Source organism: Artemia franciscana, chromosome 13 (genome assembly GCF_032884065.1).
Source record: "Artemia franciscana chromosome 13, ASM3288406v1, whole genome shotgun sequence".
NCBI classification, from domain to species: Eukaryota; Metazoa; Arthropoda; class Branchiopoda; order Anostraca; family Artemiidae; genus Artemia; species Artemia franciscana.
The window spans coordinates 14038976-14055776 of NC_088875.1; the positions used below are offsets into that span (position 1 = coordinate 14038976).

Here is a 16801-nt window from a genome sequence, read left to right on the forward strand (position 1 = left end):
TCTGTCCCCACCTTTTATTTTCTTACTTTATTTCATTTCTTTCATTTTATTTCATTCTGACCTCACCTTATATTTTCTTCTTTTATTTCACTTCGTGTTCTATTTAACTTACATGAATATACTTCAGCTCATGGGTTCCTCGTAAAAGCGTATTCTTCGTGAGCACATTGTATATTGTGATTTTGCTTCTACATTTTAGTGAAAATAAAAATTAATTCAAAAAATTGCTAAATAATACGCTTTTCTTCTTAGAAAGGCTTTAAAATTGAAACAGCTCAATATCTTGACAAAAAAAAGACTATGTTAAAAAATAAAACAAATTTTGCACCCCGAAAAATACTTTCTTCTTTCGAGGTCAGATATTATAGAACGACTCTAGTGTTTACCGTTGCATTATTATAATGTCAATAAAATGGTTGTATAATTCCAAACACTTTGATGTATTAACTCTGTTGTATAGTGCCGAAAATGTTGTTTTTTATTAACGTTGTTGTATAATACCACAAAACTTTGTCGTGTTAACGTTGCTGTATAATTCCAATAACGTTGTTGTATTATTTCGAACGAGAAAAAACACTAAGACTTTAAGCCAACATTTTCTTACAGAAAATACATTTTAAGAATTGGTCTTAAATGAAATGTCTCTAACCTTAAGCATTCGATTGAGTCTTAAGAAGACTGCGTTGGCTCCCAAAATGGTATAAAACAGGTCAAATGGTATAATACATAGCAGATCCATCTATAAAAAAATTAAACACTCTGAGAGACTATTTTAAAAAAATAATCCAATATAGAAGAAATGATGATAATACATTTTTCTCAAATTTTACTGTACAGTACGTTTTAGTTTTGGGGTGACCGACATATGCTGTTGTTAAAAACATATTATTGGTACTATTTAGTGGGCATCAAATGGGGGACAAGGGGGATTTACCCCTCCCTTATAGATTCTTGAAAATACCTTTGTTTAGGAGTTTTCATTGAATAGCGTCTGTAGTATCTTAATTGAAAAATCGAAATAAAACCATACAATTGCTTTCTCGTCTAGATTTTGAAAAATACACTTTGCCCCCCCCCCCCCCCCTCTCTCCATTTTCGTTAATTGATGCCACTTTTACTACTATTATTATATTATCACTGTCACATTATTTGTCCTTATCTTATTAAACTGACTTAAATATTCTTATAATAAAGCATGAAAGACGTACTATAAAAGAAAGGTTTAAACAAAAAAATTAAAGATGTAGTAGCAAAGCAACATCGATAGGACAAAAGTTGAGGCTTAGCTCCCTATTATTTTGGTTTCTAGTAAGGTCATATAAAGTTTATAGCCTACAGTTTTCACTAAAGATATTATAACAAGGCAATAGCACCAAACAAGAAAGAGGGGGGAGAGTTAAGGGCTTATTTGCGTATTGAAAAGATGATTTTATTTTACTTCGATATTTAAGTTAAAACAATACTCTTTGGAGGTTCCGATTTTAAAATAAAGGTGTTTGATTTATATTTTTTTTACCGATTGGTATATATTTTTTACCGATATATTTTTTTAAATATAAAAGATTTTTTAAATTTTAAAAACATTTTTTCTAAATCTAAAAATATATATATTTTTTTACTGATTCGATTGGTGGCGCTGTATACAAAGCACAAATTAATGCACACTAATTAATTATAATTGTACAATTGCAACATCGACCATTTTTCATTGATATTTTTTTCACAAAAGATACAACATCAAAATATAGAACAACATATAGTCTTATGGCTGTTAGAGGAGCCCGCAGCCATGTTATATAAAACCATGTGATAAAACCACCTTTGGTTAAATTTCATTCTTAAAAACCGTATACTAATGATTGATTTAGCTATACTACTGTCAACACTGGGAAGGAAATATTTTGATTGTTCTGTAAGGAACATTATTAGAATGAATTCGCTAATTAAAGTAAATTTTATTGGGATTTCTAAACATAGATTTCATAAATTTAATCAGCATTAAATAGTCTTCGAATAATTTCACTTTGTCTATTTGAATTTTATAATCTTTACGATGTTTTATATATTTCTCTTTCCAAAATGAAGCAAAAGTACGGTAAAAGTAACCAACCTAATGATAGTAAATTAATCAATTAATAACTAATAAAATTAATTAAGTAATCGCTTAAGTAATTAATTAATTAAACATATTATTAATACTTTTAATCCGAATCCTTTTTCTGACAGTCTTTTACTTAATTATATGCAAAAAAAAATATAATTTATGAACATGTTATAGTTCTGCCTTATCTTGAAAATTTATATTTTAGAACTTAGCATTTTTGACAAACAAGATGCACGCGTAGAGATGAATTGTATACTATTGAATTAAGTCTCTGACAATCATTGAGCAAATAACAGGCAAAAAAAAAATCAAAATAGAACAAGTCACATGTTACAGTTATGCCTTCTCTTGAATACTTAAATTTGTTCATATAAAAATTATATAAAATTAATTAGTATACAAATTATAATAAATTAATTAGTTTGCATATGAAGTCTTAATTATTTATTATTCCTTTAAATTGTTTTTTTTTTTTCAAATTCAAAAAATATTTGACAAAAAAGGACAAAACTATCCAACCATAACTACCGAAGTCTTAAATTCAGTTCTCATCCATAAGGAATCTGAATTGTGTCTCAAACTCAAATACGCTCTAAATATAAATGAAATAAAACAGAAAATCAAACATCCATAAAATTCTTCATATTTTATATTTAACACTGATGTATTTTACATTCATCACGAATGGATCACGAATCGTGATGAATGGAGAGACTTTGTCGACGCCCTGTGCGCCACCGATGGCTCAGGAGGATCTAAGGTCTAAGGTAAGGTATTTTACATTGACATTTTTAACATATGTTTTATTAGATGTTGAAATTTTTGACAATCAAGATGAGCTTTTGAAGAGTAGATTAAAAGGCTCAATGATTCAATGATTCATTCAAAACTTTTTTCCAAATTGAAAAAAAAATGAAAAATTAAACAAAACTATCCAACCATATCTACAGAAGTCTTAAGCCCAATTCTCATCCGTATGAAATCTCAATCATGACTCAAACTCAAATACACCCAATATATAAATAAAATAAAACAGAAAATCAAAATATCCATAAAATTCTTCATATTTTACATTTACCACTGATGTATTTTTTATTGACATTTTTAACATGTTTTATTAGATGTTGACATTTTTGACAATCAAGATGAGCCTTTGAAGAGTAGATTCAAAGGCTCAATGATTCAATGATTCATTCAAAGTATTTTTCCAAATTGAAAAAAAAAGATTTGAAAAAATTAAAGAAAACTATCCAATCATAACAACAAATATGTGTCCAATATATAAGTAAAATCACAAAGGAAATAAAAAAAAATCAATAAAATACTTTATATTTAACATTTAACAATGATATATATAAAATTGACATATAATATAATGGATGTTGATATCTTTTTACAAAAAAAGATGCACCTTTGAAAAATTAATTATAAATTGTTCATTCACAACTTTTTTTCAAATTAAAAAAAAGGATTTAAAAAAGAAAAAAAAATCCAACCTTAAACATAGGTGTTCGCACGTAGTTTATCATCATATCTCTTTGGTCTTCAACCCAACTTCCGTCCCTAAGAAACCTTAATCGTGTCTTAAATACGAATATGTCCAATACATAAATAAAATCACACAGATAGTCAAAAAACATCCATCTTATAAAATACTTGGCATTTGCATTGACGAAGCACATCCTATAAATTATACACCAGGAATTATAGACAAACGTGATTGATACAATTGTAAGCCAAAATATGTAAAACCAACCTGAAAACAAACTGGGTTAGATGCATAAGATAGATTAATTCGAAAGGGTTTATAGCCAATTCAAAGGGCTTAGGTCCATTTCAGTTGTAAGGACAACACTAGGATGTCAATGAAGTTATTCCCGAGCAAAAAAATAGTCACACTTATGAATAAGGCAATATTGTGTACGACTACACCACCAATAATATACCCACCACAATAATACACACCACCAATAATATACCCACCACAATAAAATATATATCAACAATAATCAAATTGGGGAAAATGGTGGCAAATTAAGAAATAACACTCTTATTTTTAATATTTTACTCATTAACCATTAAAAATACTCATATTTTAATAAAAAACTGTACTGCGAGTTAAGGCTTTAGTTAAAAAACCGTTCCAAATTTGCAGCTAATTCCTATTAAGTTTAAAGTAAACACGAATTAAATTGCAAAAACCCCACGGAATTATTTAGCGGCATAAACCCTTTTTGATTTTTCTCCGATCCTCAAAAGAGAGTTTATGTTCGATTTCTATATCTGTCGTCTGAGAGGTTTCGACGAGGTTGAAGTAAGATTTTGTTTATCAGTAAAGAAAACTTTCACCACGGTTACTATTAACTTTACTGTATAAATTTGCACATATGTTCACATGATGAGAGAGAGAAAATTCCCTTCAACAGCTATTTCAAAATCTGGGAAAGTCATCTGATAACCTTCTCCTAAAGCTTGGCTCTGTGAGCAATTATAAGTTTAGATGCGGTTTCAGAAAGCCAAAGTTTTAAGGAAGTCATAATACCTTCCAAAAGAAAGCAGGAACGCGATTTGAATTGAAAATAGAATAGTTGTGGGAAAAGTCAAGTATTGGCCAATTGTAGAAAAAGCCAAGAAAGATTGTCCAATTAAGTGGGCATCAAGTCACGGTTAATACCCCTTTCATTGCCGTTGTTACTGTCTCCCACTTATGCTACACCTCTCATGATGCATGTCACTATACAATGCCGAACTAGAGTCAAGTTTGTTGGAGGGTCTCCCCGGGGAAAAACGCTGGTTGACAGTAGTTTACTTGAAAATTTTTCTCTCATGCATGTCACTCCACAATGCCGAACTAGAGTCAACCTGTTGAGGTTCTAACCGGCTAAGTCACGCTGGGGGAGCAAATTTGCAATTATATTGACTAGTTGCTAAAGTTTGACTAGTTTTTCTAAGTATACCTTCTAAACGCTCCTTATATTTCTAAAAAATATAAATTTCTAAATTTCTAATTTCTAAAAAACTCTTTGCTACATATTTGTCTTTTTCGTTTCTTTCTTCTATCAATTTCTCTTTTCTATGGATACATTAGCATTTTTGCGTGATAAGGCCAGTGCATTAATGGATTTCATCGTTAGGATCAGGTCTATACTGAAGAGTCTACTCCAGCAGTTAGGCCGATCACTTCGCGGAGGAGGAGAGGGACAAATCAAGTAAGAAACAAATAACACACATTTTATGAAAAATAGGGGATCAAATTTCGAAATTTCCTGGAGGGGTTAACCAAAACAACCAAAACATAAAATGTATCTTAATTTCCTCTTTCAAAGGATAATATTTAACTTTATCAACTGAAGTCATTGGGTACAAAATCAAAAAACCCCTAATCGATAATGCTAAAAAAATTTGAATTCAGTTTGTTTGCTTTACACAAAAATATTTAAAAAAGCGCGTCAAATTTGTTTACATGCATTTGTGTTACGTTTTTACAAGTCGCAGAAAAAACTTATTACAACAGAACTTCAAAAACTAATCAGAATGTGTGTTAATACATTTTTATTACGTTTTTAAGAGTCGGAAAAATACTTCGCGGAGGGGGGGGAGGTCAAAAGCTAAACCCCTCCCCTGAATACAGCCTTGGCTCGACCTATGAGTTTAGGAAAGAAGGGAAGGGCAAATAAAACAAGGTAAATTGTATGAAAAGTATGGTTAATGTGGATAATGGTAATTTTAGATATAATGGAAAAAACCTCAAGGTTTCCAGTGGAGGGAAGCGGGGGATCAATTTTAATACACTATCATTCAAATTCCCAACATGACTGCGTTAGCAATGTCTGAAGCTAGGATATTAAGCATGCAGTATAGTGATAATCCGACTATAAGGTTATTTTTGTCAACAAATGTGACTGTAATGTTGGTCAATATTAGAATTCTAACTATCTACAAGGATTAGCAGGTCTATTTTAATGCGAGTCAGTGGCTCAACGAACCAGTATGGGAAAGAGGGGAAGAGCATATTCGTTTCAAATCTTGGGAGGAAGAAAATGTTTAATTCTGTACTACATGAAAGATCTCTAACACCGTGAAAACCTATTGTTCAGTACAATGGTTGGACTCCAGGAATCGAAGATGAGATGATGAGGATGATGAGGATGAAGATGAGGATGATGATCATCTTTCAAAGATGAGGATGTTTGTGATACAACTGTAAATCACAAGCCCTGGAAATCAAATTTAAGCAACCTTTCATTGCCGGAATTGAAAAAAAAACCGTATAATCTTCCACCTCTATGACATATTAAATAAAAAAACAAGTTTTTTTTAACTGAAAGTAAGGAGCAACATTAAAACTCAAAACGAACATAAATTTTTCCTCAATATCTTGCTCTTTACGCTAAAGCTATTGGCACTTTAAAAAAGCTTCCTATTCTAATTAAACTGCTCCTATGTTTCAGTATCCGTTCTTAAAAATTGGGACGAACAGTCAAACTTTAGCGTAAAGAGCAAGGAATTGAGGAGGGGGCAACCCTTCATATACGGAATAATTCATGTTTGTTTTGAGTTTTGGTGTTGCTCCTTACTTTCAGTTAAAAAAAACTTGTTTTTTTTTAATTTGATTCCTGTTCATTTTTCAAATAATGCAGGTACATATGGATCAACTTCCATGAAATATACCCCCCCCCCCTCAAGGGAAACTCCTCCGTGAAAATTCGATCCAGTGTAAAGTGCACATCCCTTCAATTTCCCTCCAGATAGCTCCATCTTCGCTGAAAATCCCCCCTCCCCGTAAAATTTCTTGCGTACGATTCAACCTGAAAAACTATACTTAGCATACTTTCATTTTGAAAAAGACTTGAATCTCTAATCGGTTTCTCGATCGCTCTGGAAATGCCCCCTTCCGTAGAAATTTTTCCGGAAATCAAAACACGCGGAAAATAGCCCACGTGCAAAATTGAGTTGGCAAGGATAATGTAAGACAACTAACAAGAATTTCGTATTGGAATTCTTTTAAATCCCCCCAGTGTAAAATTTTTCCTGGAACTCTCACCCCACCCCGAAGATTTTTCTCACCAAAGAAGATTCTCCCAATATAAATCCACCCGAAGCACAAAATCTCCCCCCCCCCCCAAAAAAAAAAACGTCTGTATACTTTCATTTTACCCTTAAAGACATAGCTATTTTATCTTTAAACTATACGGAACAAAATGGCTATCTCAAAATTTTAATCAAATAGCTTTGGAAAATAAATGGGCGTGGGAGGGGTGCCAGTTGCCCTCCCATCTTTTTTGTCACTTAAAAAGCACACTAGAACTTTTAATTTGCATTTGAATGTAACCTCTCCCGATCTTCGACGACAATTATTTCGATGCGATTACCCCTGGGGAAAAAAAATAAATAAGCACGCATCCGTGATCTGTCTTCTGGCAAAAATAGCAAAATTCAGCATTTTTGTATATAGGAGTTTGAAACTTCTACAGTATGGTTCTCGCGTAGGCTGAATCTGATTACGTAATTTTCATCAAGATTCCTTGAATTTTAGGGGGTGTTTCCCCCTATTTCAAAACTCAGTTAAATTTTCTCAGGCTCGTAACTTTTGATGGGTAACACTAAACTAGATTAATCTTATATTCTTGGAATCATCGTAATAAGGTGGTTCTTTTGATGCATCTTTTGATATCAAAATATCATGATATCAAAAATCGTGATTTTTCATTAAGATTCTGACTTTTAGGGGGTATTTCCTCCTTTTTTTTCGAAAATAAGGCAAATATTCTCGGGCTCGTAACTTTTGATGGGTATAACTGAGCTTCATGAAACTTATATATTTGAAATCAGCCTAAAATCCGTTTGTTTTGATTTATCTATTGGTATCAAAGTTCCTTTTTTTAGAGTTTCGGTTACTATTGAGGCGAGTCGCTCCTTACTTACAGTTCACTACCACAAACTGTTTGATATAGTATGGAGCTTACCTGCAACGGGGAGGGAATTTTCACCTGACATTGGCCTAAGAGTCCCCTCCCTCTTCTTATAAAATAAAAGAAATATCGGCATAAAAATGTTTTTTTCCGAGTTTCATATATATCTGCATACAATATCTGCATACATTTATGATACAGATGTTTTCAAATTACATCCGTCTTTAATATATAATGTTACCTTGTATTATGTAGCAACCCCCCTCATGTATTATTTAGAGGGAGCAACCTCCCTCATATACGTAATAATTTTAAGTTTTAATGTTGCTCTTTACTTTCAGTTGAATCTAACTTTTTTTTTATTTAATCTAAATGCGACAAGACTATTTCTTTTTTAAATAAATTTCTATAAAAAAAAAATTAAATTAGATAAAAAAAATAAAAAAAATCAAATTAGTCATATAAAATTTTAATGTCCGCATGGAATCTCAGCAATCAATTCCCTATTTGTAAATAAACATTCAAGAACCGCACACATCTCCAAGATGAGGTGTACATAAGGTACAATCTTCTGTCTGCTGCCAAGAAAGAGCTTGACAAGACCTTTATCCAAGTAACAAAAGAGTCTGAAGTGTTTCTTGATCCCAAGGTTTTTCGAAGGAAATTGATCCCTTTCTAATAGAATGGGTTCTTCCCCTTCTTTTTTGAAAAGATATACTTGCCTAGGAAATTGAAGTTTTCTCAAATTTCCTCTGTTAGGCAGTCCCTTAAGTACCTGAATTTTAGAATTCGGTAAATCCGATATGATCATCCTAAACATCCAGGAGCAATTTGTTTTGAATAGTTGAAAAGGCATTGCCAATTTGCTCTCATTCCCAGAGGTAAACATTCTACCAGCAAAAGCTGTCAGATGGGATGCGCCTATGAGGCTTTGTTGTACGGTCGACCAGCATATCCCTGTTCGGACAACTTTTTGCTCAGGCTCATCTCGCTACATTATAGTCAAAAAACTATTCTTCCTTCAAATGTTCTATGATTAAAACTACTCAATATCCAGAAATGGAAAAAGGATTAGAGGTCTATGTCTATCTAGTCTGAAATTGTGTGCCTCAGCCGATTTTACTGTCAAAAACTACGAGTCGCTAGATGTCTACTAAACATTAACTTCCGGCCTTATCCTTTGTTCCATAGTAACGTTTCTTAGACATCGGAAATATTCGATTACCAAACTGGAAGTTAAATAAAGTCAATCCAAAGTTCATATAGGATAAAGGATAAAGGTTATAAAGGAAGATGGTGGGTCATTGTAAAGGCAGGGGGTGTGCCAGATACTTAACAGAACGCATTTCAATGCCCGAATATTTTGATGGGCAAGACTAAACTTGACGAAACTTGTATATTTGAAGTCAGCATAGATACGAACTGTTTGATAGTGAGTAATCGATACACAAGCTACAACTTTGCAAGAAAACAAAAAAAAACTTATGAAACACTTATGAGAATCAAAAGCCTACTGGCTGTTGACTCTGATTGTGTTCAGGTTAGAGAACGGTGGGAGTTAACGACACTTATCAATTATCTAAAATAAGATTTTTTCAATAGAAGGTCCCGTGAGTTAGATACTTTCAGCCAAGGTCGCGTCCAGGGGAGGGGTTAGGGGGTTTGAACCCCCTCCCCGAAATGTTTGTCCTACTTAGATTTTAGATTTTATCTATTTGTCAAAAATTACTCAGAAATTTGAACTGGCATTTGTTGACAGATGTCAACGAATGCTGACATCTAGATGTCAACAAATGTTGACATGTCACAGATGTGTTGATTTGTCGTAAACACTTAAATTATGCTTTACAAGACATAAAACTGTCATATATTATACTTTCAAAATAAGAGTTTGAAAAAATTCAAAATAGTTCTTCTAGAAAAATTCTTGAGAAACTCGCAGGAGTTTTGGATGATTCTTTATGAATAGAAGTAAGATGCTTTCATAGCCCTTCATAAACTGCTAAAATTTGGTGACCATTGCACAAAGTAGATCTCAAACATTCATGAATACAAAGAAATATTTGAAAAACTGGTATTTTCAAAATACCACAAATTAGATTTGATTGACTTTTATTTGACTATTTTTATCAAAAAATGCATGATCATAAGAAATACTGATTGCTTTAGCTCTTAATGAGCTGAAGGAGTTGAAACTCACATCTATTTAGCTTTAAGTATGAGCTATAAAATATTTAATATTCCTTAATGGTATTTGACTTTTGGCACATTCCCGTTATAAACTAATTTCTTGGAAGCATTAAACAAATTTCTTGAAAAATTATTTGAAAAATTAAACATAATAAAAATAAAAAGTCAATTTAAAAAAAATATTGACAAATTGAACTTATTTCTAAAGAATATTTAAAAAAAAGTAATTTCTACCTTGACGATCAATCGCTTTCGGAAACCTTAGGTGGCCCCACCGCCATCTTCTTTTGCCTTTTTTTGCTTCATAAGCTGTTGTTAAAGATTCTAGCTCATATCGGCTACTTAGCGGTGGAGGAGAAAACGATGTATATCCTGAAATCAAAACAAGTTTTAATGATTTCAATTAAGAGCCTATTTTCTAAGTTTGCAGGAGTTGAAGCTTACGGCATATCCCACTCCCTAAATTAAGCTCTTTTTATGATTTTCACTTGCATTCGAAAAGAACCGCATCTAGGATTTTTGTTTGAGGGGCGTATTTTTTCAGTTGCAGGGGTTACACAAAAACTTTAAAAAACGTATCAAAACTTTGTTTATATGCATTTTGTTACGTTTTTAATAGTTGGGCAAACATTTTAGGGGGGAGGGTGTTAAAACCCACAAACCCTATCACTGGACATGGCCGTTCATTCCACATATTTAAGATTTAATTTGCCTGATTGGCTTTTATTTCTCCAATATACCTCCAGCCCCAAAATCAAGTGTGCATTCCTGCTAGGTAGATTATCAAAATTGAGCTCCGGCATATCCCACTCCCTAAATTAAGCTTTTTTTATGATTTTCACTTGCATTCGAAAAGAACCGTATCCAGGATTTTTGTTTGAGGGGCGTATTTTTTTGAGTTGCAGGGGTTACACAAAAAACTTTAAAAAACATATCAAAACTTTGTTTATATGCATTTTGTTACGTTTTTAATAGTTGGGCAAACATTTTAGGGGGGAGGGTGTTAAAACCCACAAATCCTATCACTGGACATGGCCGTTCATTCCACATATTTAAGACTTAATTTGCCTGATTGGTTTTTATTTCTCCAATATACCTCCAGCCCCAAAATCAAGTGTGCATTCCTGCTAGGCAGATTATCAAAATTGAGCCCCGGCTAGAGAACTTAACGATCAGGGAAGGCCTGTTGACTTCGGAAACTTTGATAAAACTGGGAAGGCTAACAAAATGTAAAAGTCGTTTGATTTTTTTATTTCCTGTTGATTCTTATTTTCTGTAAAGGTCCCAGGTTGTTTTTACATTTTCTTTTCTTTTTACTTATTCTAGTCTCACTCTTTTTTGGCTAAATTTCTAGTCTTTAACTGTAATTATTATGTTAAAAATAAAAAAAATACTTTCAGAATGACTTAAAGGGGGTCAAACTATAAATTTACATACAAAAACAAATGCAAAAGTTAAAACGTGACTGTCTTTTGAAAAAGGCAAACCATGGGACAAATTTGCAATAGTGAGTTTTAGAGATTTTTCCTCTAACCTAAAGTTCTGAAATTTCTCAGAAATTTCCATTTTGTAAGAAATATAAAATCAATAATCGTATTTCGCAATCATGGCAACTTCAACAGATTCTCCTTGGGACTCTCAATCCGTTATACAGAAAGAAAATATTTCACAGTAAATAGATAATTTATATGACTATTTATAAGATTGTTTAAAAGATTATATAGTAGACAGAATTATTAAGAAAGTTTGTCGAATGTCTCTTTTCTTTTACCGACACACTGATCCAATAAAATCCAGGATTATCACAATAGCCGTTGAGAGGACCCGAGATCTAAGTTTACTGAGTATTAACTAAAGATCACATAATGGCTCTCAGTTTGCTTTCAGTAGGGTTTCAAAATCTCAGGTTTATGGTTTCAACCATGGCGATTCCAATGGTGCACATTTCATTAACACCCGCCGTAATTTTTGAGGAGTTTCAGCTCTTTTTCCAAATTCACAAATATTTATTTTTGCAATAAACTTTTACTATAAATGTAAAGCTATATAACAGTTATCAATCCTGATTAACTTTGAATTAGATCGGTTTTTTTTCGCTAGAAAGCAAATTTTTCAAGACACTTATTTAAATATTTACAGCGGGGTAGGCTTACTCTATGTTAGATTGAAGCTAAGGTTGCATCCATAATGTTTTGGAACATTTTTTTTTTCTCATTCGCTTTTTGGCTCATTTGTATCAGCAGCGGTAGTAACACTTGCATCTTTTTTTGTAAGACGCATGCAAAGGTAGAGATTTAAGAAAAGAATAAGAATAAGAAAATAACAAGTGGAATAAGAAAAGATTAAGGAAAGGGATTTAAGAAATTTTGAAGCCACCAAGAGGAGCTAAGGGGCTAAACTCTCCCAAATTAGATTTTTACAACAGTCTCCTATTTTTTTTGTTTTAAATATAATCTAACTATTTTTGATACTTTTTTCGAATTCGTGCCCCTACCATTGATATTCAAGTAGACCCCTGCGTAGTTTTAGATTTATTTTCTTGGAAAACCATTTGAATTCATTAAAAAACAAACGATTACATTGAAGTTCTAAGGCACAAATTAATATCGATTATTCCTGTGAATACGCTATTATTATTATTTAATAAATTACGCCGAATAAGCCGACATAATAAAAGAGTAGGACAGCAAAAGTGAAAAGAAAAATAAGAAAAAAGATGGAACAGAATATAAAAATTTACATTGAAAGAAAGAAAGAAACGGGGAGTATATCATAACACCGACGTAAACACAGATCACGAAATTTAAGTAGAAAGAAGGTAGTTTCGTTAAGGTATAGGTTTGGGTGATTCATATTCCACCCTGTAGAAAAAAGTATGATAGCATGCGGTACTTTGCGATTAAACATCACAAATATGTGATTATGTATCACAAATGTGTGGTTACATATCGCAAAGCCTTTGCTTTGTGATATACATTTTTCATAGTTGATACACCCCCAAGCAGATTAGTTACATACTTGCAAATTCCCTCCCAGCGTAACTAGAATACAAAGAAAACACAAAAGACCTCAAAATCAGACCTGTCAAAATTTTGAAGTCAATCGGGCTTAGACAATAACCAAAGCAAGAACATCCACTCTCGAACCTCTAATGCTAAAGTGATTACCAAAACGATGGCTACAGCATCAGAAGGAAAAACAATTGCAAAAGTAAACGTATAGTGTTTGATCGAAATGGAAATTGTAACGTTGCGACCACCACAGCCAAAAACCCCATTTAGGACAATTACAGGCCCCCATTTTAAGCAACAAGAAAAATAACTTTTTCGCATGGGAACCAGTGATATGTCTCTTTTTTCACCACTTTTTCTTCTTCGCTGGCAGAAGGGAACTGAAATACATAGAGAGGTGTTTAAAGAATTAAAGTTAACAATTACATTTACGTGCTTTTCATCAGCAACAACAGTTAGTATAAACATAAAATAGAATTTTTGACAAAAATCGGGGCATTAAGATAACTGTGATCGCTTACCATAGACCTTAGATCCACTTCTGCCTTCAGAGGCAAACAGGGCATCAAGGAGGGCTGCAAATCTTCCCGCAGGCTTCTTACTGCCAGCATATCCTCCCACTGAGGCCGGATTGACATGTTTAGGTTTCGCAGATGTCTGGTACGTTGGGTCCATGGTGTTTCTTGGGCTGTCTCTACGGCGTGAACCCGATGATTGCCAGTGGAGAGCTGTATTTGGTAGCTGAGGATTGTCCATACGCATTACGTGGCCAAGGTTTCTCCATCGACCAACTCTTATGACATCTAGCACGAGAGGCTGACCCGTTTTATCACGGATGGACTGGTTAGTTATCCTTTGCTGCTAGTTGATGTTGAGAATTCTTCTGAGACATGTGTTCTCGATAGCAAGGATTCTCCTCTACTGTTCGTGGTTCAAGTGTCAGGTTTTGTCTTGCGTAAGGCAGAACTGCCATGACGTTGCTATCAAACACTATAAATTTCAACCGTAGAGAAAATCTTTGGGATCACCAAACTTTCCGTAGTCTATTGAAGACGCCCCACAAGATCAAAAAACGTCGTTGCAAGTTGAAATATTTACTTGAACAGTAATAGGAAGGTTTCAGGGCTTGGGATAGCCTATATAAAATATTATTTTACTCTACCATAATTTTCGCTATAAGCAGCACTGTTCATAGTAAATACATTTAACAAGCGAGAAAAACATACCAGAGGAAGAATTGAAGAGAGAAACAAAAAAAGAGCAACCTTTTAGTGACGCATCTGTAGAAGGAGTAGGCGGTTGAGTTAGTCGCTGTCTCACAGACTCTGCTCTTTGAAAAAATGCTTTTGCAAGCTTGTGAATTTGCTCTGATACAAACGGAGATTTTTCAATGAAGTCACTTGAAACAAAATAAACATAGATTAGAATCAATAATAGGTTTTTAGAACCATTTTAGAACTGAACGGTTCCACAAACATCATTTTGTAACTATGATAGACCTAGGATACTCCACCCAAAAATGTAAATAACTACTGGCTGTCCCAAAAAATATCTTATTTTTGACGTTTGATGACCTATAAATTTAGTTCGTAAAAGTAAAACGACGCTTAAAAAGGCAGAAGTAAACGTATTTTTAGAAGTAAAAATTATTAAAGTGACAATGGAATTAAAAAAACCACAGCTTCTAATTTGATTCAGAAGATGCTTCTAAACTGCTAATTTTGAAGATGCAATTATATTCGCAACTGTTTTCACGAATTATCTTAAAATCCTAAGATCATTACTGGTTTTCTTTTCCACCCACCACCAGTTAATTGAAAATGGAGTGGATGCGATTTAGCAGCTTTTGAAATTGACGGGTCAACACTTTTTTATGACGGCAAAACTATCCTACAAGTGAAATTATCACGCTCCTTCTAATTAGAAAATTTTCCTGGTTTTAAATTTAGGTTCAGTCCACAATCTTCATAAAAAAATTTTTTTTTTTTAATTTTATTTCTTCTTGTTTTTTTATCAGCCTCAAAGTTTTATTCTTTTTTGAAAAATAGTAGTTATATGGGCTAGTAAATCTTATTGATGATTGTAACCAATGTCTTGTATCAATTATCAAAGATGTAGACAATTCTTTAGCTAAGATGTGTAATATTAGTTAAATAATAAATGCTTGAACTATATATTTATTGCAGAATCTGCCGAATTCTGATTTCTCAAATTCAGAAAAGTCAATGAGTTGGATTGGTAGTAATGTTAAAGAAAACTTTTGGTTTTTCACAGATTGATTTTTAAAAATGTTTAAAACCATACCAAAAGGAGAATTGATGACCTATAAATTGTATTTCCTACAGATAAAATAGCAGTTAAAAAGACAGAAATAAACACATCTTCAGAAGTAAAAACTATTAAAGTGATACCAGAATTAACAAAACCACAATAGTTAAAGTCGAATCGTGGGATTGCTTCTGCAGACACCAGCACGACATGCTGTTACTCTAATGTGTGAAAAGTCGCAGCAACAGAATCTTCCATGATAGTTGGTGAAGAGTCATTTTTCCTGATTTCACAATAGACAACTTTTTTATTCCAATCTGACTTCAGACTCTCAGACTTCAGACTTCAGACTTTTAATGGAGCGAGTGTATGCCTTTTCTATAAGTATTTGTGCATATTGATTACAGTCTTCAACCGTATTTATCTTGCCTTTATTCCCAGTCATAGGCGAGGCTTGGGTATTTTCTGAAATTAAAAACTTACCACTTTCTTCCTTCGCTTAGCTTCAGCCTCGATTTTAGGATTTTTAGAGGAGGCAATAAGTTTACTAGGGAGGGACCGCTCGCGCTGGTAATGGTCCCCTAAGAGTATCCACACCCTATACCAAGAATTCAGAAGAAGACAAGACATTGTTGTTGCTTAATCGAGACCTTTCTGCAAATGGTAAGAACTTAGTGTTTTGTAGCGGAATATAATCTTGATGATGATGAATCCACAGAAAGGTTCAATCCCCTCTCCTGTGTATGTGTTTTTTGCCCGCCTTGGGGTTCAAAACTAGAGATTAAAATTCTGGGCTAAGCTCGATTCGGATTAGCTACAAGAGATGTGTTTCCTTGGTCGCTTTGTTTTCTTGTAGGTTGTTACACCGTTAAGTTTCCCCTACGCAAACCGGCGGCAAAAGCCAATTATTTTGGATAATTTCTTCATCATAATCAACAATTGCAAAACATTTAGAGCGTTATTTTAGATTTTATGACGCATTCTGAGAATAAATTTTATTTCCATTTAAAAAAAGACAAATTTTTATGACACGTGATATGTGACTCTGGTACCATGAGTTAATTTAAAAACCGTGTAAATGAAGAAAAAGAGACAATAAAAAAAAAGTCAAAATCACTCTACTAAACTAAAAATGAATGGCTGTGCTCAAAATTACATCTCAGTCTCCTCTCCAAAGGTAGATCTGGGACCTTCCTGAGTGACGAGAGATCCATTACACAGGTCTTAGCCATGATTCCAGTAGTAGCTGTAGCATAGTAAAGTGCGAGCCATGGCCCATAGCATTAGAAATTTCAATAGCGGGTTTTTAAAGAAGC

The 16801-nt window shown here is 33.2% G+C and overlaps 1 protein-coding gene across 1 annotated transcript in view; it reads right to left on the reverse strand.

The window, feature by feature from the left end:
• Positions 1-16801, reverse strand: part of LOC136034558 (cyclic nucleotide-gated channel beta-1-like) — a 74758-nt gene that overhangs the window by 44142 nt on the left and 13815 nt on the right. The window contains exons 3-6 of the mRNA XM_065715798.1: positions 14483-14616; positions 10441-10578; positions 3601-3860; positions 650-739 (exon numbers count right to left, since the gene is read on the reverse strand). Of these exons, the coding sequence (XP_065571870.1) occupies positions 650-739; positions 3601-3860; positions 10441-10578; positions 14483-14616 (622 nt within the window). The remainder of the gene's footprint in view (positions 1-649; positions 740-3600; positions 3861-10440; positions 10579-14482; positions 14617-16801) is intronic.